The 18,595-nt window shown below is 46.2% G+C and overlaps 1 protein-coding gene across 1 annotated transcript; it reads left to right on the top strand.

The window, feature by feature from the left end:
- The first annotated feature begins 7,689 nt into the window (after positions 1-7,689).
- Positions 7,690-9,691, top strand: LOC124690397 (SUPPRESSOR OF GAMMA RESPONSE 1-like). The gene is made up of 5 exons (XM_047223786.1): positions 7,690-7,845; positions 8,199-8,385; positions 8,467-8,954; positions 9,278-9,505; positions 9,598-9,691. Exons 1-5 carry the CDS (start codon positions 7,690-7,692, stop codon positions 9,658-9,660), a joined length of 1,122 nt encoding a protein of 373 aa, XP_047079742.1. The 3' UTR covers positions 9,661-9,691.
- Positions 9,692-18,595: the final 8,904 nt, after the last annotated feature.

Raw genomic sequence — 18,595 nt, 5'->3', positions numbered from 1 at the left:
AAACTCAACAATATAACTATCACATAAAGCATTCTTATCATGAGTCTCATGCATAAAATTATTACTCTCCACATAAGCATAATCAATTTTATTAGTTGTAGTGGGAGCAAATTCAACGAGTAGCTATCATTATTATTCTCATCAAGTGTAGGAGGCATAGTATAATCACAACAAAATTTACTCTCCATAGTAGGTGGCACAAAAAGACCACTATCATTATCATCATCAGAAATAGGAGGCAAAGTATCACCAAAGAAAATTTTCTCCTCAATGCTTGGGGGACTAAAAAGATCATGAAAACCAGCTTCCCCAAGCTTAGCATTTTCCATATCATTATCAACAATGGTGTTCAAAGCGTTCATACTAATATTACTACCAGACATGCAAATAAGATTTCATAGGTTTTTTAATTTTCGCATCAAACAATCCATGTTTTAAATCAGGAAATAGAATAAGAAGCTCATTGTTGTCCATTATGCCAAACTAGTGTAAACAAGAAACAAAAAGATGCAATTGCAGGATCTAAAGGAAATATCTTCGAGCACAAACACAATGGCGCCGTAAAAGTACCGTTACCTGGAACCGGAGTATGAGTGCCTTTTTACCTTTCCTCCCCGGCAACGGCGCCGTGAAAAGTGCTTGATGTCTACGGGAGCTTCTATTCTTGTAGACAGTGTTGGGCCTCCAAGAGGAGAGGTTTGTAGAACAGCGAGCAAGTTTCCCTTAAGTGGATCACCCAAGGTTTATCGATCTCGTGGAGGAAGAGGTCAAAGATATCCCTCTCATGCAACCCCGCAACCACAAAGCAAGAAGTCTCTTGTGTCCCCAACACACCTAATAGGTGCACTAGTTCGACGAAGAGATAGTGAAATACAGGTGGTATGAATAAGTAGTAGCAACGACACCAGAAAAGTGCTTTGCCCAGGACAGTAAACAAGCAGTAGTAATGCAGTAGTAGTAACGCAGTAAAACAAGTAAACAAGCAGCGATAGCGATATTTAGGAACAAGGCCTAGGGATTAGACTTTCACTAGTGGACACTCTCAACATTGATCACATAACAGAACATATAAATGCATACTCTACACTCTTGTTGGATGATGAACACATTGCGTAGGATTACACGAACCCTCAATGCCGGAGTTAACAAGCTCCACAATAATGCTCATATTTTAGTAACCTTTAGTGTAAGATAGATCAAAAGACTAAACCAAGTACTAGCATAGCATGCACACTGTCACCTTCATGCATATGTAGGAGGAATAGATCACATCAATATTATCATAGCAATAGTTAACTTCGCAATGTACAAGAGATCATGATTATAGCATAAACCAAGTACTAACACGGTGCACACACTGTCACCTTTGCACACGTGCAGGAGGAATAAAACTACTTTAATAACACATCACTAGAGTAGCACATAGATAAATTGTGATACAAAACACATTGCAATCATAAAGAGATATAAATAAGCACTTCACTACGCCATTCATAACAGTGAGTAAGTATTCCGTGAAATATAGCCTAAGAGACCCACACGGTGCACACACTCGTCACCTTTACACACGTGGGACGAGGAGTCTCCGGAGATCACATAAGTAAAACTCACTTGACTAGCACAATGACATCTAGATTACAAGCATCATCATATGAATCTCAATCATGTAAGGCAGCTTATGAGATTATTGTATTGAAGTACATAGGAGAGAGATGAACCACATAGCTACCGGTACAGCCCCGAGCCTCGATGGAGAACTGCTCCCTCCTCATGGGAGCAGCAGCGGTGATGAAGATGGCGGTGGAGATGGCAGCGGTGTCGATGGAGAAGCCTTCCGGGGGACTTCCCCGCTCCGGCAGGGTGCCGGAACGGAGACTCCTCGTCCCCCGGATCTTGGCTTCGCGATGGCGGCGGCTCGGAAGGTTTTCCGTATCGTGGTTTTTCGCATCGGGGGTTTCGCGACGGAGGCTTTAAGTAGGCGGAAGGGCGCAGTCGGGGGCCGGACGAGGGGGCCACACCATAGGGCGGCGCGGGCCCCCCCTGGGCCGCGCCGCCTTGTGGTGTCGCCACCTCGTAGCCCCACTTCGTATGTTCTTCGGTCTTCTGGAAGCTCCGTGGAAAAATAGGCCCCTGGGTCTTCGTTTCGTCCAATTCCGAGAATATTTCGTTACTAGGATTTCCGAAACCAAAAACAGCGAGAAAACAAGAACCGGCACTTCGGCATCTTGTTAATAGGTTAGTTCCAGAAAATGCACGAATATGACATAAAGTGTGCATAAAACATGTAGGTATCATCAATAATATGGCATAGAACATAAGAAATTATCGATACGTCGGAGACGTATCAAAGGCCCACGCGTCCGCCTGGGCGTCCTCCTGGGCCTTCCTGGCCGCCTCCTCCAGAGCGGAGGTGCGCAGCGTCTCGGCGAGGAGCGGCCATTTGGCCAGCTCGTCGAGGTCCTGCTGCTCGCGGGACGCCGCGAGCGCCGCCTGCAGCTCCGGGTCGTTCTCCTCCTCCCGGGGCCGCGGCTGCGGGCTGGGGCCGGGGCGCGGGCTCGTTGATGTAGAGGCCGCCGGGCGGCAGCCAGCCCGCCTAGCAGCTCGTGCCCGGCCGCGCGCGAGGCCGCGCCGTCGCGGATATGAAGCATGTGCGCCGCCGCGCATCGTGCTCCACCTCGAACCACAAGTCCCAGTTGGGACTTGCGTCACCGTACGCGGGGTCCTGCCGGAGGTCCGCCGGCAGCTGAGCGCGGCGCCTCCGGATCTCGGCGTAGCGGGCGCGGCCTGACGCCGGGATGGGCGGCACCGGAACCCGATCTGGGCTCAGGTGCCAACCGTGGGGGAGGTGCACGTCCCCACGGCATTGGAACGCCGGCGTCCTAGAACATCTGCGCCACCGCTACGGTGACGTAGATCCGCTCGCGTCTGGGAGGCGCCGGCGGCCCCATTGCGAACGCCGGCGGCCCCATTGCGAACGCCGGCGGCGCGACTTGCCGGCTGCTGCCGGCCTCGTGGTCGTTGGCGGAAGGCTCGAACTCGCGCTTCGGGGCCATGGCGGCGCGGAAGCTTCGAGCTCGCGCGTGCGGCCGGAGTGGAAAGCGGGGATCGGATAGGGACCGTCCCCTTCCCTGACCCACATTTAATAGGACCGGGCACCGACATGTGGGCCAGCCACGCGGACAGGGCGGACACGCGAGGACGCCGCGTGCCATCCGCGGCCACGCAAACCCGGCCCAGACTTTGGGCCGGGTTTGCGTCGCTCGGACGCCGCGGCCGTCCGCTTTGCGCGGTGCGTCCGCGTCGGCCGGGCTTTGTCCGGCTGGACCCATCCGGATGCGCGGGCGCGGGATGGGTCGCCCCGTTGGAGATGCCCTTATTTATTGCCCGACGCGCTGAGATGGCGATGGCGACGACGAGTGGCGATGCTACCGCGTTGCCTCGGTTGTTTGCCTGGAGCACGACACGGTGGAGATGCTTCAGTTAGCCCACGGGAATTTATGGGTACGGCCGCTACCATACGTGTTTACGGCGCTAATTCAATGTGTTAACGACAATGGCCAGCAGTGCTACGCTAAGCTTGACCAAATCAAACGAACGATCCTGCCTTGAAACTTGTTTTCTTTTTGAAACAATGCAAAAGATCATGGCTTCAAACTTTCACTTGCTTTTGTTTTGGTGAAAACGGTGATAAATTCAGTTTCGGCCTTTGCCTGCTGCTGCTCCTTTGACTTCCTTGTATCCAGCCGTCACTAGTTCGTCCATCACGCTACTTCAGAACCATTCATGCCTTGCACAAGTCAGTCATACCAGAAAGGTCGCTCAATTTTCGACACTTGCAAAAGGATTTTATTGCGGATGACAGGTACACTGCCTGGAAAACACTTGCACTGGTATACTGACCGAATATTGGTCGATCAGTTCGTTGCAACTACGGGTGCTACAGAGGAAATTAACTGAACCCAACCTCCTTCCTTGACGACAAGTCGTATACAGGCTTTTCATGAGCTCCGAAGGTGAGAGTTTTGGTTACTTCCCATCCATTTGGAATTTAATCTCTTCAATCCGTGCTGTATTTAATCCAAGTACGTATTTTCGGAGTTTTCTTCTTACTTATTTCGGTTGTGTGCATCCGTAATGTTCCTAGAATAATGTATTGTTGCAAAAATTAGATATAATTACTATCTTTGCGATAATAATATTTGTGTCTTATAAGCAGTACATTTTACTCCCGGTCGACCGATGGAGTGTCTAAGAGCATCCTAGCCGTGGCCCTTAAATGGTGCACCACATAACTAAATGGGGTCTTGCCGTTTTTGAGAGGCGTCTTTGTTCAGAGCCGTTCCTCAAACATATTTTCAACCAATTTTTTAAAAGAAAAGTATGCATATTCACAAGGCAAGTAGTCCCCGCGTTTAATTTAAAGTTCCACCCACCCAAATACCAAGTCTGACCCCCAATATTACAAGAAGACATAGCACCAAATCAAATCGAATGCATCTCGTATATTGCCGCCTTCTCATTCTATGTCATCGCCTCCTGTTCCCATCGTCAACGTTGCATTCATCCATTTTCATGACCGTCCGCAGTCGATATTGCCACCGTCCTGCGTTTTCCTCATCTTCATCATCATCATCCTCTCATGCCCGCTCTCACTCTTCCCCATCCTCTCACTCGTCCTCGTCGATGTCATATTGGCTGGCGCGCGCCGATGTCTGGGTCTCATCACTCCCATCCATCTATGCATGCACACAAGGTAAGCTGGCCGGTGGCCTCGACGTTACTGCCTTATTCACGGAACACACCAGGAGTCACGCCAGGAGTGGCGAACTCGAGTGCCCCACTTAGGAGCGGCAACAGCTGTGATCCCAAGCCGTATGGTTGAGGTTGATGGGGCATGTAGATCCCATGTAGGCAGATAATTACGATGCGGTCATTGGCACGCAAGCCCGTCACACTGTAATGGCGCGGTAGATTAAAGGAGGCACATCGTAGTGTGCCATAGATTATGACCTACGTGTTGACTCGTTTATCTCGTCTCACCGACTGGTGTGACCCACCACTTTCGGATTGAATCCTCCGATGTGCTAAATGGTTTCGGCGTAGTGGCGGGGAAACCTCGTTGCACCCGCACTTTCTTTGAATAAGGCCAGGGAAGACTAAAATGCGCTCATTCAAGGGTTCGCCGATGTGGTGCTACCTTGGTTACCATCGAAAGTCATGTCGGGAGCCAACATACTTATGTCATTGTTCGTAGCCGCCTCCTTCTTGATGCCCGCCTTGACGCGTTGTGTTGGTGTTCCACCGTGGTGTACTTCCGTTGGACGACGATGGCCTCCCGCTCGTCTTCCGGCATCACCAGCACCTTCATCTTCATCGGTGCATGCCTGTGTGGCTTGATGAAGGCGCCTTTCGCACTCTTGAGCGCCTTCGGCGCCTTTCGAGCTTTTGGCGGCGAGGGAGATTGACTTGCATTGGCAGGAGAAATTAAAAGGAGAGAGTACCAGCAGGGTGCTAGAAATGAAACGTAGAGAACAAAGTGCAAGTCGAATACGATTGGATTATGTCAATGATACTGGTGCCCCGCCTCTCGCTACCCGCCTTGCCACTGATGTCCGACACTCCCACCACCCTCCCTATGGCCCAGGGACGGTTTGAGAACATTGGGTCGGGTATTAGACCGTGTCGGACATAATTTTATTTGAAGGTACACAACTGTGCTCAGAGATTTCTCTAACGTTTAGGAAGCGCTTGTGCGTGCCCGTATCATGTGGGTGTGAAACTTATGGAAGAGATCGATAAAGATCATTGCTGTGGTTGCCTGTATCATTACTAGGTACTGTATGAATGAGTATCGTATATATGGATTTCGGCGTATCTTGAGCGTATCTACCGCTGTGGCTGGCTGGCAGGGGAACAAATAAGATCTCATCCTTGGATCTCAAAAAATAAAAAAGATCTCCTTCATTTATCACCGAAAATTACGGGAGACACAGTCCGGGCCCAATCTCTCACATCCTGAGATAGCATACCTGGGCCGGGCCGGGCTCTCTGACAAGATCCGCCGCATTGCTACCCATGTTGAGAAGACTTGCGGTCCAATACACGAGTAAGCATTAAATGGGGGGACCACGACCACGTTCGGCTTGCCAAGGAAGGCAACCACAACTCCAACGGGCAGTGTCCCTACCCCTACCCTGTGGCAGCGCAGCAGAGCGGGGGTTTTTGGGGTTTCCCGAGGCGAGGCGCAAAAGCGAGACCAAATTGCGCAAGGGAAGCGTCGCAGCCATTCCCCCTTCTCTTCCGCGCTCCTGCCGCGACCCTTCCCCTCAGCTTCGCCGCGCCCCCATTATCACCGGCCGCGGAGGAGAGGCCGGCAGGCGCGACTGGACCGAGCGGAGCGCGGGGGAGGAGGCTGGAGCGGGGGGAGCAGCAGCCGCCGCCGCCGCCGCCGCCGCAGGATTAGGGTTTTGCAATAGCTCGTCGGGCTGGCTGATCGTCGCGGCGGCCCGCGCGCGCAGCCCCGATCGTCTTCGGGACACGCCGCCGCCGCCGCCGCCATGGCAAGGTTACGCACCCTCCCCCTACCCCAGTTTTACCCTGTTTAGTTTGTCCTGTCATCACTGTTGCTTAGGGGTTAGGGCTTGCTCGGTAGCTGCGGATACCGCATTTCAGATCTATATTCTGGGATTTTAATCCTGTATTATGATTACTGCTACCAGATTAGGGACTGAAACGTCTATTGCTGTCGTCGAAACGATTCTTTTTTATTTTCCTTACGCGATGCAGCCATCCGTTCTACCTTCAGGACGAGAATGCGGATTCAGGAACAGTTAGATTTACAGTTTCTACAGCGCGTAGGGTGCAGTAAATTGTCGGTTTCAGTTTCTTCTGCATTTTTGCAGAGCATGACCGCCTACATTGTGCCATTGATTGAGCAACCTGATGATGACATTGAAACTGCTCTAGTATTTCTTAATATGCCTCAGCTTAGTTATGTTCTATTGTACTAGCTTATCGTGTCCATACGGATAACATTGTTCAGTCAGTAGTGTTCTGTCAAGGTTTTGGCTTTCTAAGAGCAGGGGGAAACAGGGCATCAATCGAAATATCTTGTGTATTTCTACACACAGCTTACCAACTGTCACTAGTTCCATACTGTTCCTCCTCAACGTATTTTATCTTCAGTTCTTGGGGTCCCATTCTATGTCTAGGACATGCTGCACAATGACTTGTTCGTCTCTCGTCCCCGTGCTCTATAGCATTGTTAAGCCAATAGTGTTCTGTCAACGTTTTAGCTTTCCAAGAAAAGGGGAAACAGAGCATCAGTCGAAATCTCCTATGTATTTCAACACACAGCTTACTAACTGTCAGTAGCTACTTACTGTTCCTTCTCAACGTGTTTTATCTTCAGTTCTCGGGGTCCCGTTCTATTCATCTCTCGTCCCCGTATTCTATAGCATTGTTCAGTCAATGGTGTTCTGTTATGGTTTTAGCTTTCCAAGAAAAGGGGAAAGAGGGCATCTGTCGAAATCTCCTATGTATTTCTACACATTGCTTACCAACTGTCCTAGTGTATGTCTTTGTTACCAGGTAGAACTACCACTGTCTTATGTACCGGTCATTTTAATTAGCAACATACTGGTCACCTTTATGTATTGCTATGTAAGTACTTGCTATTACCAAGCACCGATGTGGTTCCTTTGCCGCAGGACATGGCTCATCAATTCTAGGGCAGTTGCCAAGAAAATCAGGAACGCCAACTGCCCTGTTCGCCAGATAAGTGAATTGGGTACAGAAGCATGCAGGGAATGCCCCAACTGCAAACATATCATTGATAATAGTGATGTAAGTACACACATAAGCTCTTTTATACTTTGAATGAGATTCTTTACTTTTTGCTGCACCCTTGCTGGAAACCTGCTTCTGTTACATGAATAATTCGTAGATAATGTTTGTACTCTTTGTTGATAGCTGCCCGACCTATGTTACCTGTACTGTAGATGGTATCAAAGAAGGACTGAACATAGCTACTTTTCTTATTCTAGAGACTGAACATCAGTAATAAGGCTTTGAACTGTATTAGCCCGTATAAGCTTGTGAATTACAGTTGCTTGCAAAACGCAACCCATTTCACTTCACATCCCATGGTACAACATTACTCATTCTGAAAACATTTCACTGTATTTCATCATCTGCAGGTTACTGTACAGTGGCCTGGGCTGCCAGCTGGCGTGAAGTTTGATCCATCTGATTTGGAATTGCTCGAGCATTTAGAACACAAGCTTGGCGTGGGAGATTCAAAGCCCCATATGTTCATCGATGAGTTTATTCCAACTGTGGAGAATGATGAAGGGATCTGCTATTCACATCCTGAAAATCTTCCTGGTAGGTGCATTCTTAAGTTGAGATGCTATAGGTGAATTCTTTGGTTTATTCATGTTCTAACTGGACTTTTCAACGTTATAGGCACAAAGAAAGATGGAAGCAGTGCTCATTTCTTCCATAGAGTCTCAAATGCATATGGTTGTGGCCAGCGTAAGCGTCGGAGGATTATCCACGTTGATCAGACCACTTCTGATGAGCATGTGAGATGGCACAAGACGGGTAAATCAAAGCCCGTAAAACACAATGGTGTTACTAAAGGGTGGAAGAAGATATTGGTTCTGTACAAAAGTCCGCAAAGAGGTGCCAAGCCTGATAAAGCTGATTGGGTGATGCATCAGTACCATCTTGGGCCGGAGGAAAATGAAGAAGTCGGGGATTTTGTTGTTTCCAAAATCCTGTATCAAGTGAAGACAAAGCAGGTGGACAAGTCCGAAACAAGTAATGAAGAATCTGATGCATTTGCTGCAAGTGTTTGTCCAAAAACTCCAAAGACAAAGACCCCACAGCCATGTCGCCTGAACAATAGTCCATCCGAAATTGGGCAGAATGATACTATCTTGCAAGACAAGGTAAACCACTGACATGTGAAAATTCCGGAATAGGCATAACCTTTGATTAAACCAGTTCTCAGTAAGAAACGATTGACAGAAGACTAATAATACTTGATAAAATTGTTGTATATATTCAAAAGGACACTGTACAGTTCTAGCCAATTTGGAAGCTAGTATACCAAAATACCCAATTGATAGTAATCGTAATTCATGTAAGGTTTATAGTTTGTATGGTTATTCTTTACTATGAAAGCTGAGAAGCACCATATTCTGACAATTTATTGAGACTGCGAATACATTTTGAGCATCTATCTGTTTGTCATTCTGTTGGTGTGTTGTAGGAAGAAGAAGAAGAAGAAGCAGACCAACCTGCTGTTAGCCTGGCAGATGCTAAGGAACCTGAGTGGTTCACTTTAGCGCCTTTGGCTGGGAGTAACGTGGATGACCCCCTGCGTTGTCATGAGGATTTTAATTCCTTTGGTCAGTCGGGCGCACTTGACAAGCCAATCTTTTCTCAAGGCAATGAGATTTTTGATGGATTACCATATGTCCATGGATCACTTCCGGAGGTTGGTACAAGTATATTCTTCGGTATTTGTAGTTTTTGTTGCCCATGTGTAAATGAGAAACCTGATCATGTCTTTCTCTCATCATGTCACAGGACGTGCTGTTGTATTCACCCCCATGCTTTGGCAGCTGGCAATGGCCAGAAGTGCAGGATTGATAATCTCTTACATGTATGATTATATATGGTGGCATCTTTTTTGAGGTCTGACTTGGCAAGATAGAAGTTGTTTGCGCAGCAGTGATGCAATGGGCCATTTAAGAGTCGCAGAAGCACCTGAACATTTCTTTTGTCTCCCTAAAACCCCCAAAAAAAACATGCAATGAGGTGTTCTATCTTTGGGCTGTATGTGGTGGAAACCTGTAGTAATCTCATGTAATGTAGGAGTTTCATACTCGGCCCTGTTGCAACTCAAATTTTGCTGTGACCTGAAGGCGATGGTGCGAATCTGGAGAGGCCCGTAACTTGGTTCCTCCATAGGTGATTACTGTTAGTTGTACCTTGCTGAATGCTGCATGTCCAATTATATTAATGTAAAAACGACTGTTTGGATGGATTAGTATTTGTCCAATTCTGATCTGGCATGCGCCAGTCGGAGCTGCTGGCTGGCCTATCTCCCCCAACGGCTTGGTGGAAGTGCCGACTCATGTTTGGATGATGATTCCACTCAAGAGTGTGATTCTTGAGGAATCAGTAGAATATATGAGAGGCGTTTTGTTTGATAGTGGAGATTTTATCTTGCTTTTTTTGTTAGTTAATCAGTGAATGTAGAATCTGCTAGATGCCTTTTAACTCTTAATAAAAAGTAGCTGGTCACATGCTTTTAACTCTTAATAAAAAGTAGCTGGTCACATGGGATTATTCCTTGCTCGCAAATCGCCATATTGGTGAAATCAACGGATGCCTAATAGTATGTAACGAAGCTTGTGAAGATATTAGGCATATCATGTTCATGTGTGTAGGAGAGCAAAAGAAATTTGGCATCATCTAGGTTTGGACGCTGAGATTGAAGTTATCCATGTGTAGGAGAGCAAAAGAAATATGGCATCATCTTGGTCTAGACGCTGAGATTGATGATGATTCCACTAAGGGCGGAGTGTGATTCTTGAGGAATCAATAGAATATATGAGAGGCGTTTTTTTAGGGATATATTAGAGGCGTTTTGTTTGATAATGGAGATTTTTATCATGCTTTTGTGTTAGTTAATCAGTGAATGTAGAATCTGCTAGATGCCTTTTAACTCTTAATAAAAAATAGCTGGTCAATGGAGCGGAGGGCTCTCCATGGGATTATTCCTTACCTTGGTGTATTGGAAAATCGCCACATTGGTGAAATCAGCGGATGCCTAATCTGTAACGAAGCTTGTGGAAGATATTAGGCATACCCTGTTCATGTGTAGGAGAACAATAGAAATATGGCATAATCTAGGTTTGGACGTTGATATTGAACATATTCAGGTGTAGGAGAGCAAAAGAAATATGGCATCATCTAAGTCTGGTCGTTGAGATTGAAGGTGCAGCAAATGCAGATACAACAGCCGATTCTTCCACCAAGTGATCTCGGCCTAGCGGAATTGGTGCTTACAGGGTCTTGTACATGGGGAAAGAGTTCAATCATGTGCTCGTGTGGCTATGTTGACAGCCACTCGTAGAAAGAATTGTTTGAGGGCAAGAAAGAAAGCACTAGTGGTTCGTCGAGAGGGTTGGAAATGTCCACCAAAAAATGAAGTAAAGATTAATATTGATGCCGCTTTCAATTCTGAGTAATCATGGAGGCGTGTGAGTGATTATAAGAGAAAATAAAGGCTCTTGTATTGCAGCTTGTCAGACTATTGATCATGGTTGAAGCTTACACGTACTTTAAGGGAGAGGGCCTAGTTCTGGCTCAATTCATTGGATGTAACCGCATAATTAGCGAAATTACAAAAAACCACCACCTATCAGGCAATCATTTCAAAAAGCAACCACTATTCGAATTGTTTTCAAAAAACATCACTATATGGTTAACACGTTGCAAGGTGCACTGATTCACGTCCGAACCGATTTTAATCACGAAACTGAGAAATCAGGCCCACTGTCAGGTCTACGTGGCACAACATAGACGGTGCGCGTTAGCGTCCGTTAACGACGCGGCCGGTGCCCTAACTTCCACCGTTCCAACAGGGTTGGAGGCAGTCCCCCTCAGTTGAGCCTGTCCCGCTGACTCACGATAGCCATGGCGGCGGCGAATTCGTCCGGCCTGACCTCACCGGTCGGCGGCGCCGAAGCTGGAAGAGAGGGTGGCGTTGAGGGAGATGGTGGCGACGGCGAGTTAGCCAATTCGGGGGGCCTACTCTCGGTGGTGGATTCGTCCGACCTCACCTCAGCTGCCGCCGCCGGAGCTGGAAGAGACGGTGCCGTTGATGGTGAGGGCGGCGCCGGAGCTGGAAGAGAGGATGGCGTTGACGGCGAGGTTGCCAATCTGGGAGGCTAGGTCGCGGCGGATGTGGATTGCTGCGGGAGCTCAAATCCGTCGACCCTGATGCTTTATTCACTGGAGAAAGAAGCTGCCACCGCCGTGGCCAAGGTTTGGAAGGAGAACCCTGCCTCCAGCAGCCGTTTCACATCTGGATTCCTCGGCGGCATCGAGTAAGTACTTCCTTTCTCACATCTTTTGTTCTTTCTGTCAGACATAGTGTGTAACATATTTGTGCTAGGGAAAATAGAGAATTAATTGTTATTCCTCTCAATATTTGTAGTCTGGATGATGAAATTTGGGATGTAAGGTTCAATTTAGATGGACAGGACAATTTAGAACGATGTTTAGGCCGATCAGACATCACATATCTGAATTTGTTAGCTATAATTGAGTTAGAGGGGTATGGAATCAATGACTTCATGTATTTTGTGAAAGAAAAGGACATAGGGGTTGCTGGAATGGAGGTAGTGGATGGAATGAGTAAGGTGGAGTAGATGATTGAGCTATATGAGGAGAAGAAATGCATAAATATCAGTGTTATTAAGAGAGGTAGCTCACTGCCAGTAAACATCAGCAAACCAGCAGTAGAAGAGCAAATTCCTATGTCAGAAATAGGTTACCCTGTTATTTACACAGTGGATGATGATGGTGTGGTTTTACCCAGCCAAGAAGAATTTGTTCAGTGCAGTGATGATTCAACTATGCTTTACCTGTGCACCCAGCAGAGCAATATTGATGACAAGGGCAAGCAGATTGTTGATGAGCAAAGAGCAGTTGCAGCAGGTTGTACACATGATGAGGAAGAAGAAATTGCAGAAGGTTGTTCAGATGATGAGCAAGAAGAAATTGCAGAAGACAGGGAAGAGTCTTCAGATGATGAGCAAGATGGAGATTTCATGGAAGAGGATGAAGTTGAGACAGAATCTGATGAAGAAACTGAGCTCAATGAGAAACTTATTGATTTGAAGAAGAGAAAGAGAGGTGGAAGCAAGCAGTTATGTGAAGATGAGGAACCTGAAGACATATTCTGTGATTCAGATAACTCTGATGATGACACTTACTGTGAGTTTTTGAAAGAGACAGTTGCAGTAACCAAAAAGAAATTGCCAGTGAGAAAGGACCTACCACCAGATCACATTGCAGCCAACAGAGCCAACACCAGCAGATTGGCTGCCATTTGATGATGAAGGGCAAGATGGTGATTTAGACCCAGAGGATGATGATCGCTTTGAGACAATGTCCTGGGCTCTGCCAAAGGGAAGAAAGAGCAGGGCCAAGAAGATGGACCCTAGGGTGCAGTATGATCGAGTAGATTGCACCCGGAACAAGGCTTATGCATGAAGATGTGTTTCCAAGATGTGTACCGGTTCGGAAGAGCACTACAAACCCTGCATATTGGACAGCTTAGAAACTTCGGGTACCACGAGGAATTGCAAAGACGAGTGATGGCGAGTGTGCTCTACGGAAGGTTGTCCTTTTTACATGATTGGGTCGGTCATTAAACATGAAAAAACCTTACATGCGAGAAAGTGTCACCTTGAACACACTTGTGGCACATCGGGTGAGCACTTGCAAAGTTACGGGAAAGTGGGTTGCAAAGGTACGGTTAGTCTAGCATCGGAATTGATCCTAGGACTGGGGTTGAGGCAGTGATGGAGACAACAAAAGAAAAATATGGTGTAGATGTCAAAAAGATGATGGCATACAGAGCAAAGAAGAAAGCTTTGCAAGTTGTTCTAGGAGATCAGATTGAGCAGTACAGGAGACTTAGATATTATTTGCATACAGTTATAGATACAAATCCTGGCTCCAGATGCATTGTGACAAAAAAATGCTTCTGAAGCATCCTAGTAAGAACCCTAGATTTCATGGGTTGTTCTACTGTCTTGGTGCATCTATTGAAGGGTTTCTTAAAGGGTGCAGACCATTCTTTGGTGAGTTGCATGGTAGATTTATACAAATATGCTGCAAAGGTTATAAATGCCAGATTTTCTTACATTATTGTATTGTTCTGCAGGGTTAGATGGTTGCTTTGTCAAGCTTAGCACTGGACAACAAATTCTGTGTGCTACTGGAAGGGATGGGAACAACATCCTATTCCCTATTGCTTTTGGTTTGGTTGACAAGGAGGAGACAACATCATGGTGGTCTTGGTTTCTAACACAGCTCAAATATGCACTTGGTGGTGAGGCTGGAAAATTTGGATACTACACCATTATCTCAGATAGGCAGAAGGTATGTTCCCTTTTTTGTACCTAGCTAATTTAAATTTGATATATGTTCCATTGTACATAAGTTTGGGTGACAAGTTTAGGTTTAGTGTGGAGGTTTAGGTTAGAGTCCGAGGATAAGTGTCGAGGTTTAGGTTAGAGTCCAAGGATAAGTGTCGAGGTTTAAGTTAGACTCCGAGGATAAGTGTCGAGGTTTAAGTTAGAGTTCGAGGAAAAGTGTCGATGTTTATCTTAAAGTCCGAGGATAAGTGTCGATGTTTATCTTAAAGTCCGAGGATAAGTGTCGAGGTTTATCTAAAACTCCGAGGATAAGCGACACTTTAAGATAAACACCGACACTTATCCTCGGACTTTAAGATAAACATCGACACTTATCCTCGAACTCTAACTTAAACCTCGACACTTATCCTCGGAGTCTAACTTAAACCTCGACACTTATCCTCGGAGTCTAACTTAAACCTCGACACTTATCCTCGGACTCTAACTTAAACCTCGACACTTATCCTCAGACTTTAAGATTAACATCGACACTTATCCTCGGAGTTTACTAATTAAAGCTATGAACCAGGGGCTCCTTAATGCAATCAACCAAATATTTCCCAACTGTCCTCAAAGATACTGCCTTAGACACATTTATGCAAACTTTCAAACTGCTGGGTTTAGAGGTGAAGAGCTCAAGAAATTGATGGATGCAGCCAGCTACTCTTACACTCAACATGGTTTTGATGTTGCCATGGCTAACATGAAAGAGGAGTGCCTAGAGGCTTGGGAGTGGCTAATGAAGATCCATGTTGCTACTTGGGCTAGATATGCCATGGATTACAACTGCAAGACTGACCTGGTTGTGAACAATCTAAGTGAGGTTTTCAACAGAATGATTTTAGATGTCAGAGGAAAACCAGTTAGAACAATGTTTGATGGTATCAGAAAGAAGGTGATGGTCAGGAATGATGACAAGAGAACTGGAGCAGCTAAGGCAAGATGGGTGATCTGCCCAACATATGGAGAGATTCTGGAAGAGAACAAGAAGAGGTCAAGAATGTACAGATCAAAGAAATCTGTTGATGGTTTGTGGGAAGTAACCAATGGGACTGACAAAACCTATGCTGTGAATTTGACAGCAAGGACATGTGGTTGCAAAAGATGGGACCTCAGTGGAATCCCATGCAGTCATGCTGTCAGTGCCATCTACAAGGCATTCCTACACCTTGAAGACTTTGTGCATGATTTCTTCAAGAAACCAATGTACATGGAGGCATACAATCCAGTGGTGTACCCTGTGCCTGGTGAAGATAGCTGGACCAAAACTGAAACACCTGACATTGATGCACCTGTTTTCAAGGTGTCATTGGGTAGAAGTCAAACAAAGAGGAGAAAGGGAAAGTTTGAAGTGCCAAAGCTAAAAAAGACCTCTAGAATGGCAAGCATCACATGTGGCAACTGTGGCAAAGTTGGGCACAGGTACACCAACTGTGGTGTCCCACTGAATCCTTCATTACAGATGAGGAAAAACAAACATCAGGTACAGTTGCTATGCTTCATCCCTTGTCCACCTTGATTAGTACCTTATGTTTCTTTATTTCACAGGAGAACAGAGAGGAAGCAAGTGCTGCAGGAGGACCAACTGCTGCTTCAGGAGGACCAAGTGATGCACCACCAAGTGCTGCTCCAGCAAGTGCTGCACCAGCAAGTGCTGCTCCAGCTGCACCACCAAGTGCTGCACCACCAAGTGCTGCTCCATCTGCACCACCAAGTGCTACCCAAGCCTCTTCAGCACCTGCTCCTGCTGCACCTAAGAGGAAGAAAGCTCAAGCTGCTGCACCTCTGAACCCACCACCATGGAAGAGGAAGACAGGTGCTTCAGCAGTTGCAACTGCTCCAACTGCACCTAAGAGGAAATCACCAAGTGTTGGAGCATCTTTAGCAGCACCACCTTCTAAGAAGAAAGCAGCATCAACTGAAGAATCAGGAAGTACTACTGCTGCAGGTCCTAGAGCATCTGCTCCTGCTGCAGCTACTAGAGCATATAATGCTCCAAGTGCTAGAGCATCAGCTGCTGCTACAACTGCTGCAGCTCCATTCAAAGACCCCAGGCCAGCAAGAGAGGAGAGAGAGCACAAGGATGAAGGGATACCTGACAGCAAGCAACATTGACAACCTCACCATGGCAGATATCAAAAAAAGGTGTTCTGTGATGAACTTCTGTAATGAACTTCTGTAATGTCAGTATGTGTACCAGGATAGTGTCTGAACCATGTGTCTGAACCAGGAGCTACTGAACCATGTGTGTATCTGTTATTTAAGTGTCTGAACCATGTGTCTACCATTTATTTAAGTGTTTGAACCATGTGTCTATCTGTTATTTAAGTGACTGAACCATGCGTCTATCAGTTATGTATGTACTGTCTAAACCTTGTGCTGCTGGATCTCAGAGTGGTGGTTTTCTGTCATTCACATCCCCAAAAGTGATTGCTTTCTGTAAAAAACCTGGAAGATAACTTCCAGCTCCAGTTTGACATACTACCAGTACAATCCATATAAGATAACACATGGGTACAGAACAAATGGACAGGTTCACAAGGACAGGTTCACAAATAATATAAGTTTGACATACTACTAAGTACCATACAAATCACATGTCCAACAAATCTGTACCCTAACAAATGGGTACAGAACACATACAAATGACATACTACAACACCTGGGTTCACTTACATAGCTTAGTAGTAGCACAATTAACCATTACAATTTTGCAGTAGGACATCAAATGATCAACTCTTCCTCACACACTTCCGTAATCCTTTTGAGCTTGTCCTTGTTTTCATTGCTAAGCTTCAGCAGGTCATAGAGCATGTACTCCAGCTTTCTCTTCTCCTTATTCAATGCATCCTTCTCTTTCTTCAAAGCATCAGTTTTTGTCTTCCAAGTTTCTCTTCCTGCCTCCAATTCCTCCTTCTTTGCCCTAATGACCTCAGCCTGTGTTTTTACGCAGCTGCTTCGACTCGGCAACCTCCTTCTTTAGCTCATTAATTTCACCGGCAGCTCCTGAAGTTATCAACTTGTAATTCTCTCCACCACTCTTTTCTCGGTCTCTTACGCAAATTTCTTCACATCAACTAGCGAGGCTTGCATACTTCTTCTCAATCTTGTTTTTCTCTACAGCAAGCTCCTCAACAAATCTGGCATGCTCTAACTTGTCATCAATTCTACCTGAATTGCTAGAGTAGTACATTCCCCATAGTTTCTTCAAAGCATTTTGTTGTGGCTCAGACCACTCACTATCTACCCATGCATGGAAGCCACAGTTCAGAACATGCTGCATAAAAATGAGCACAATTAGGGAAATTATGTATATTATGCTGCAGTAAATATATATCACTCCATGTACTCAATCTATATTTCTACACATACATAATAATACCAAGCTGACTTAATTTATATCAACTGGAAAAGAAAATGGTTTAGGCATAAATAATTTCAAATATGCTGCCAACAAATGGTTCACATGCTATGGTTCAATTACATAGATTTTTGCTATGAAATTACAAAATATACAGACAATTGCTATGGTTAAATTACAGAGTATTACACACATATAATTACACACTAAAATTTTCTAGGGTTGAGGCATACAGATATTTCTATGGTTCAACAGCAAAAAATAACACTCACATTTCCAATGGAGCAGAGGTAGAAACGGCGCCCAGTGTTCGTCCCTTCAAAGGCCACACATCTCACCGGCTCAGGTTGTGGACACGGCATCGTTCGCCAGATCCCACGGCCAATCCGTGAAATGTAGGTTCCTCAGTAGTATCAGGAGCATAGTCGATGTCATTGAACTCCTATTGAGCAAAAATGCAAACGGAATCGAAGTAAATCGACCCAAGGCATACAAATCCCCAAATTCTCTCCCAAATCGGAAACCCTAGAAATTCAAATTGCCTACTTACAGGGAGCCTCTCTGAGCTCGTCGACCCGTCGTGCCAGCTCGGCATGGCCTCCCTCGTCGGTGCCTCACGGGAACGGCGACAAGTCTACAGGCGGCGGCGCTGCTCCAGTGCGGCGATGGCGACGAGCAAAAGCTCACTGGCTAGGGGAGAGTGAGCTGGTCAACTCCACGCGATCCGTCCATAAAATACGACCAAGTGGTGGGCCCCACTGCGCCGTTAACGGTCGTCAACGGCGCTCCCACCGCACCGTCTATGCTGTGCCACGTAGACCTGACAGTGGGGCCGATTTGTCAGCTTCGTGATTAAAATCGGTTCGAACGTGAATCAGTGCACCTTGCAACGTGTTAACCGTAGAGTGGTGGTTTTTTGAAAACAATTCGAATAGTGGTTGCTTTTTGAAACGACTGCCTGATATGTGGTGGTTTTTTGTAATTTTCTCGCATAATTATGAATGAG

The sequence above is a fragment of the Lolium rigidum genome, chromosome 2, assembly GCF_022539505.1.
Source record: "Lolium rigidum isolate FL_2022 chromosome 2, APGP_CSIRO_Lrig_0.1, whole genome shotgun sequence".
NCBI lineage: Eukaryota > Viridiplantae > Streptophyta > Magnoliopsida > Poales > Poaceae > Lolium > Lolium rigidum.
This window is presented reverse-complemented; position numbering and strand designations above follow the sequence as displayed.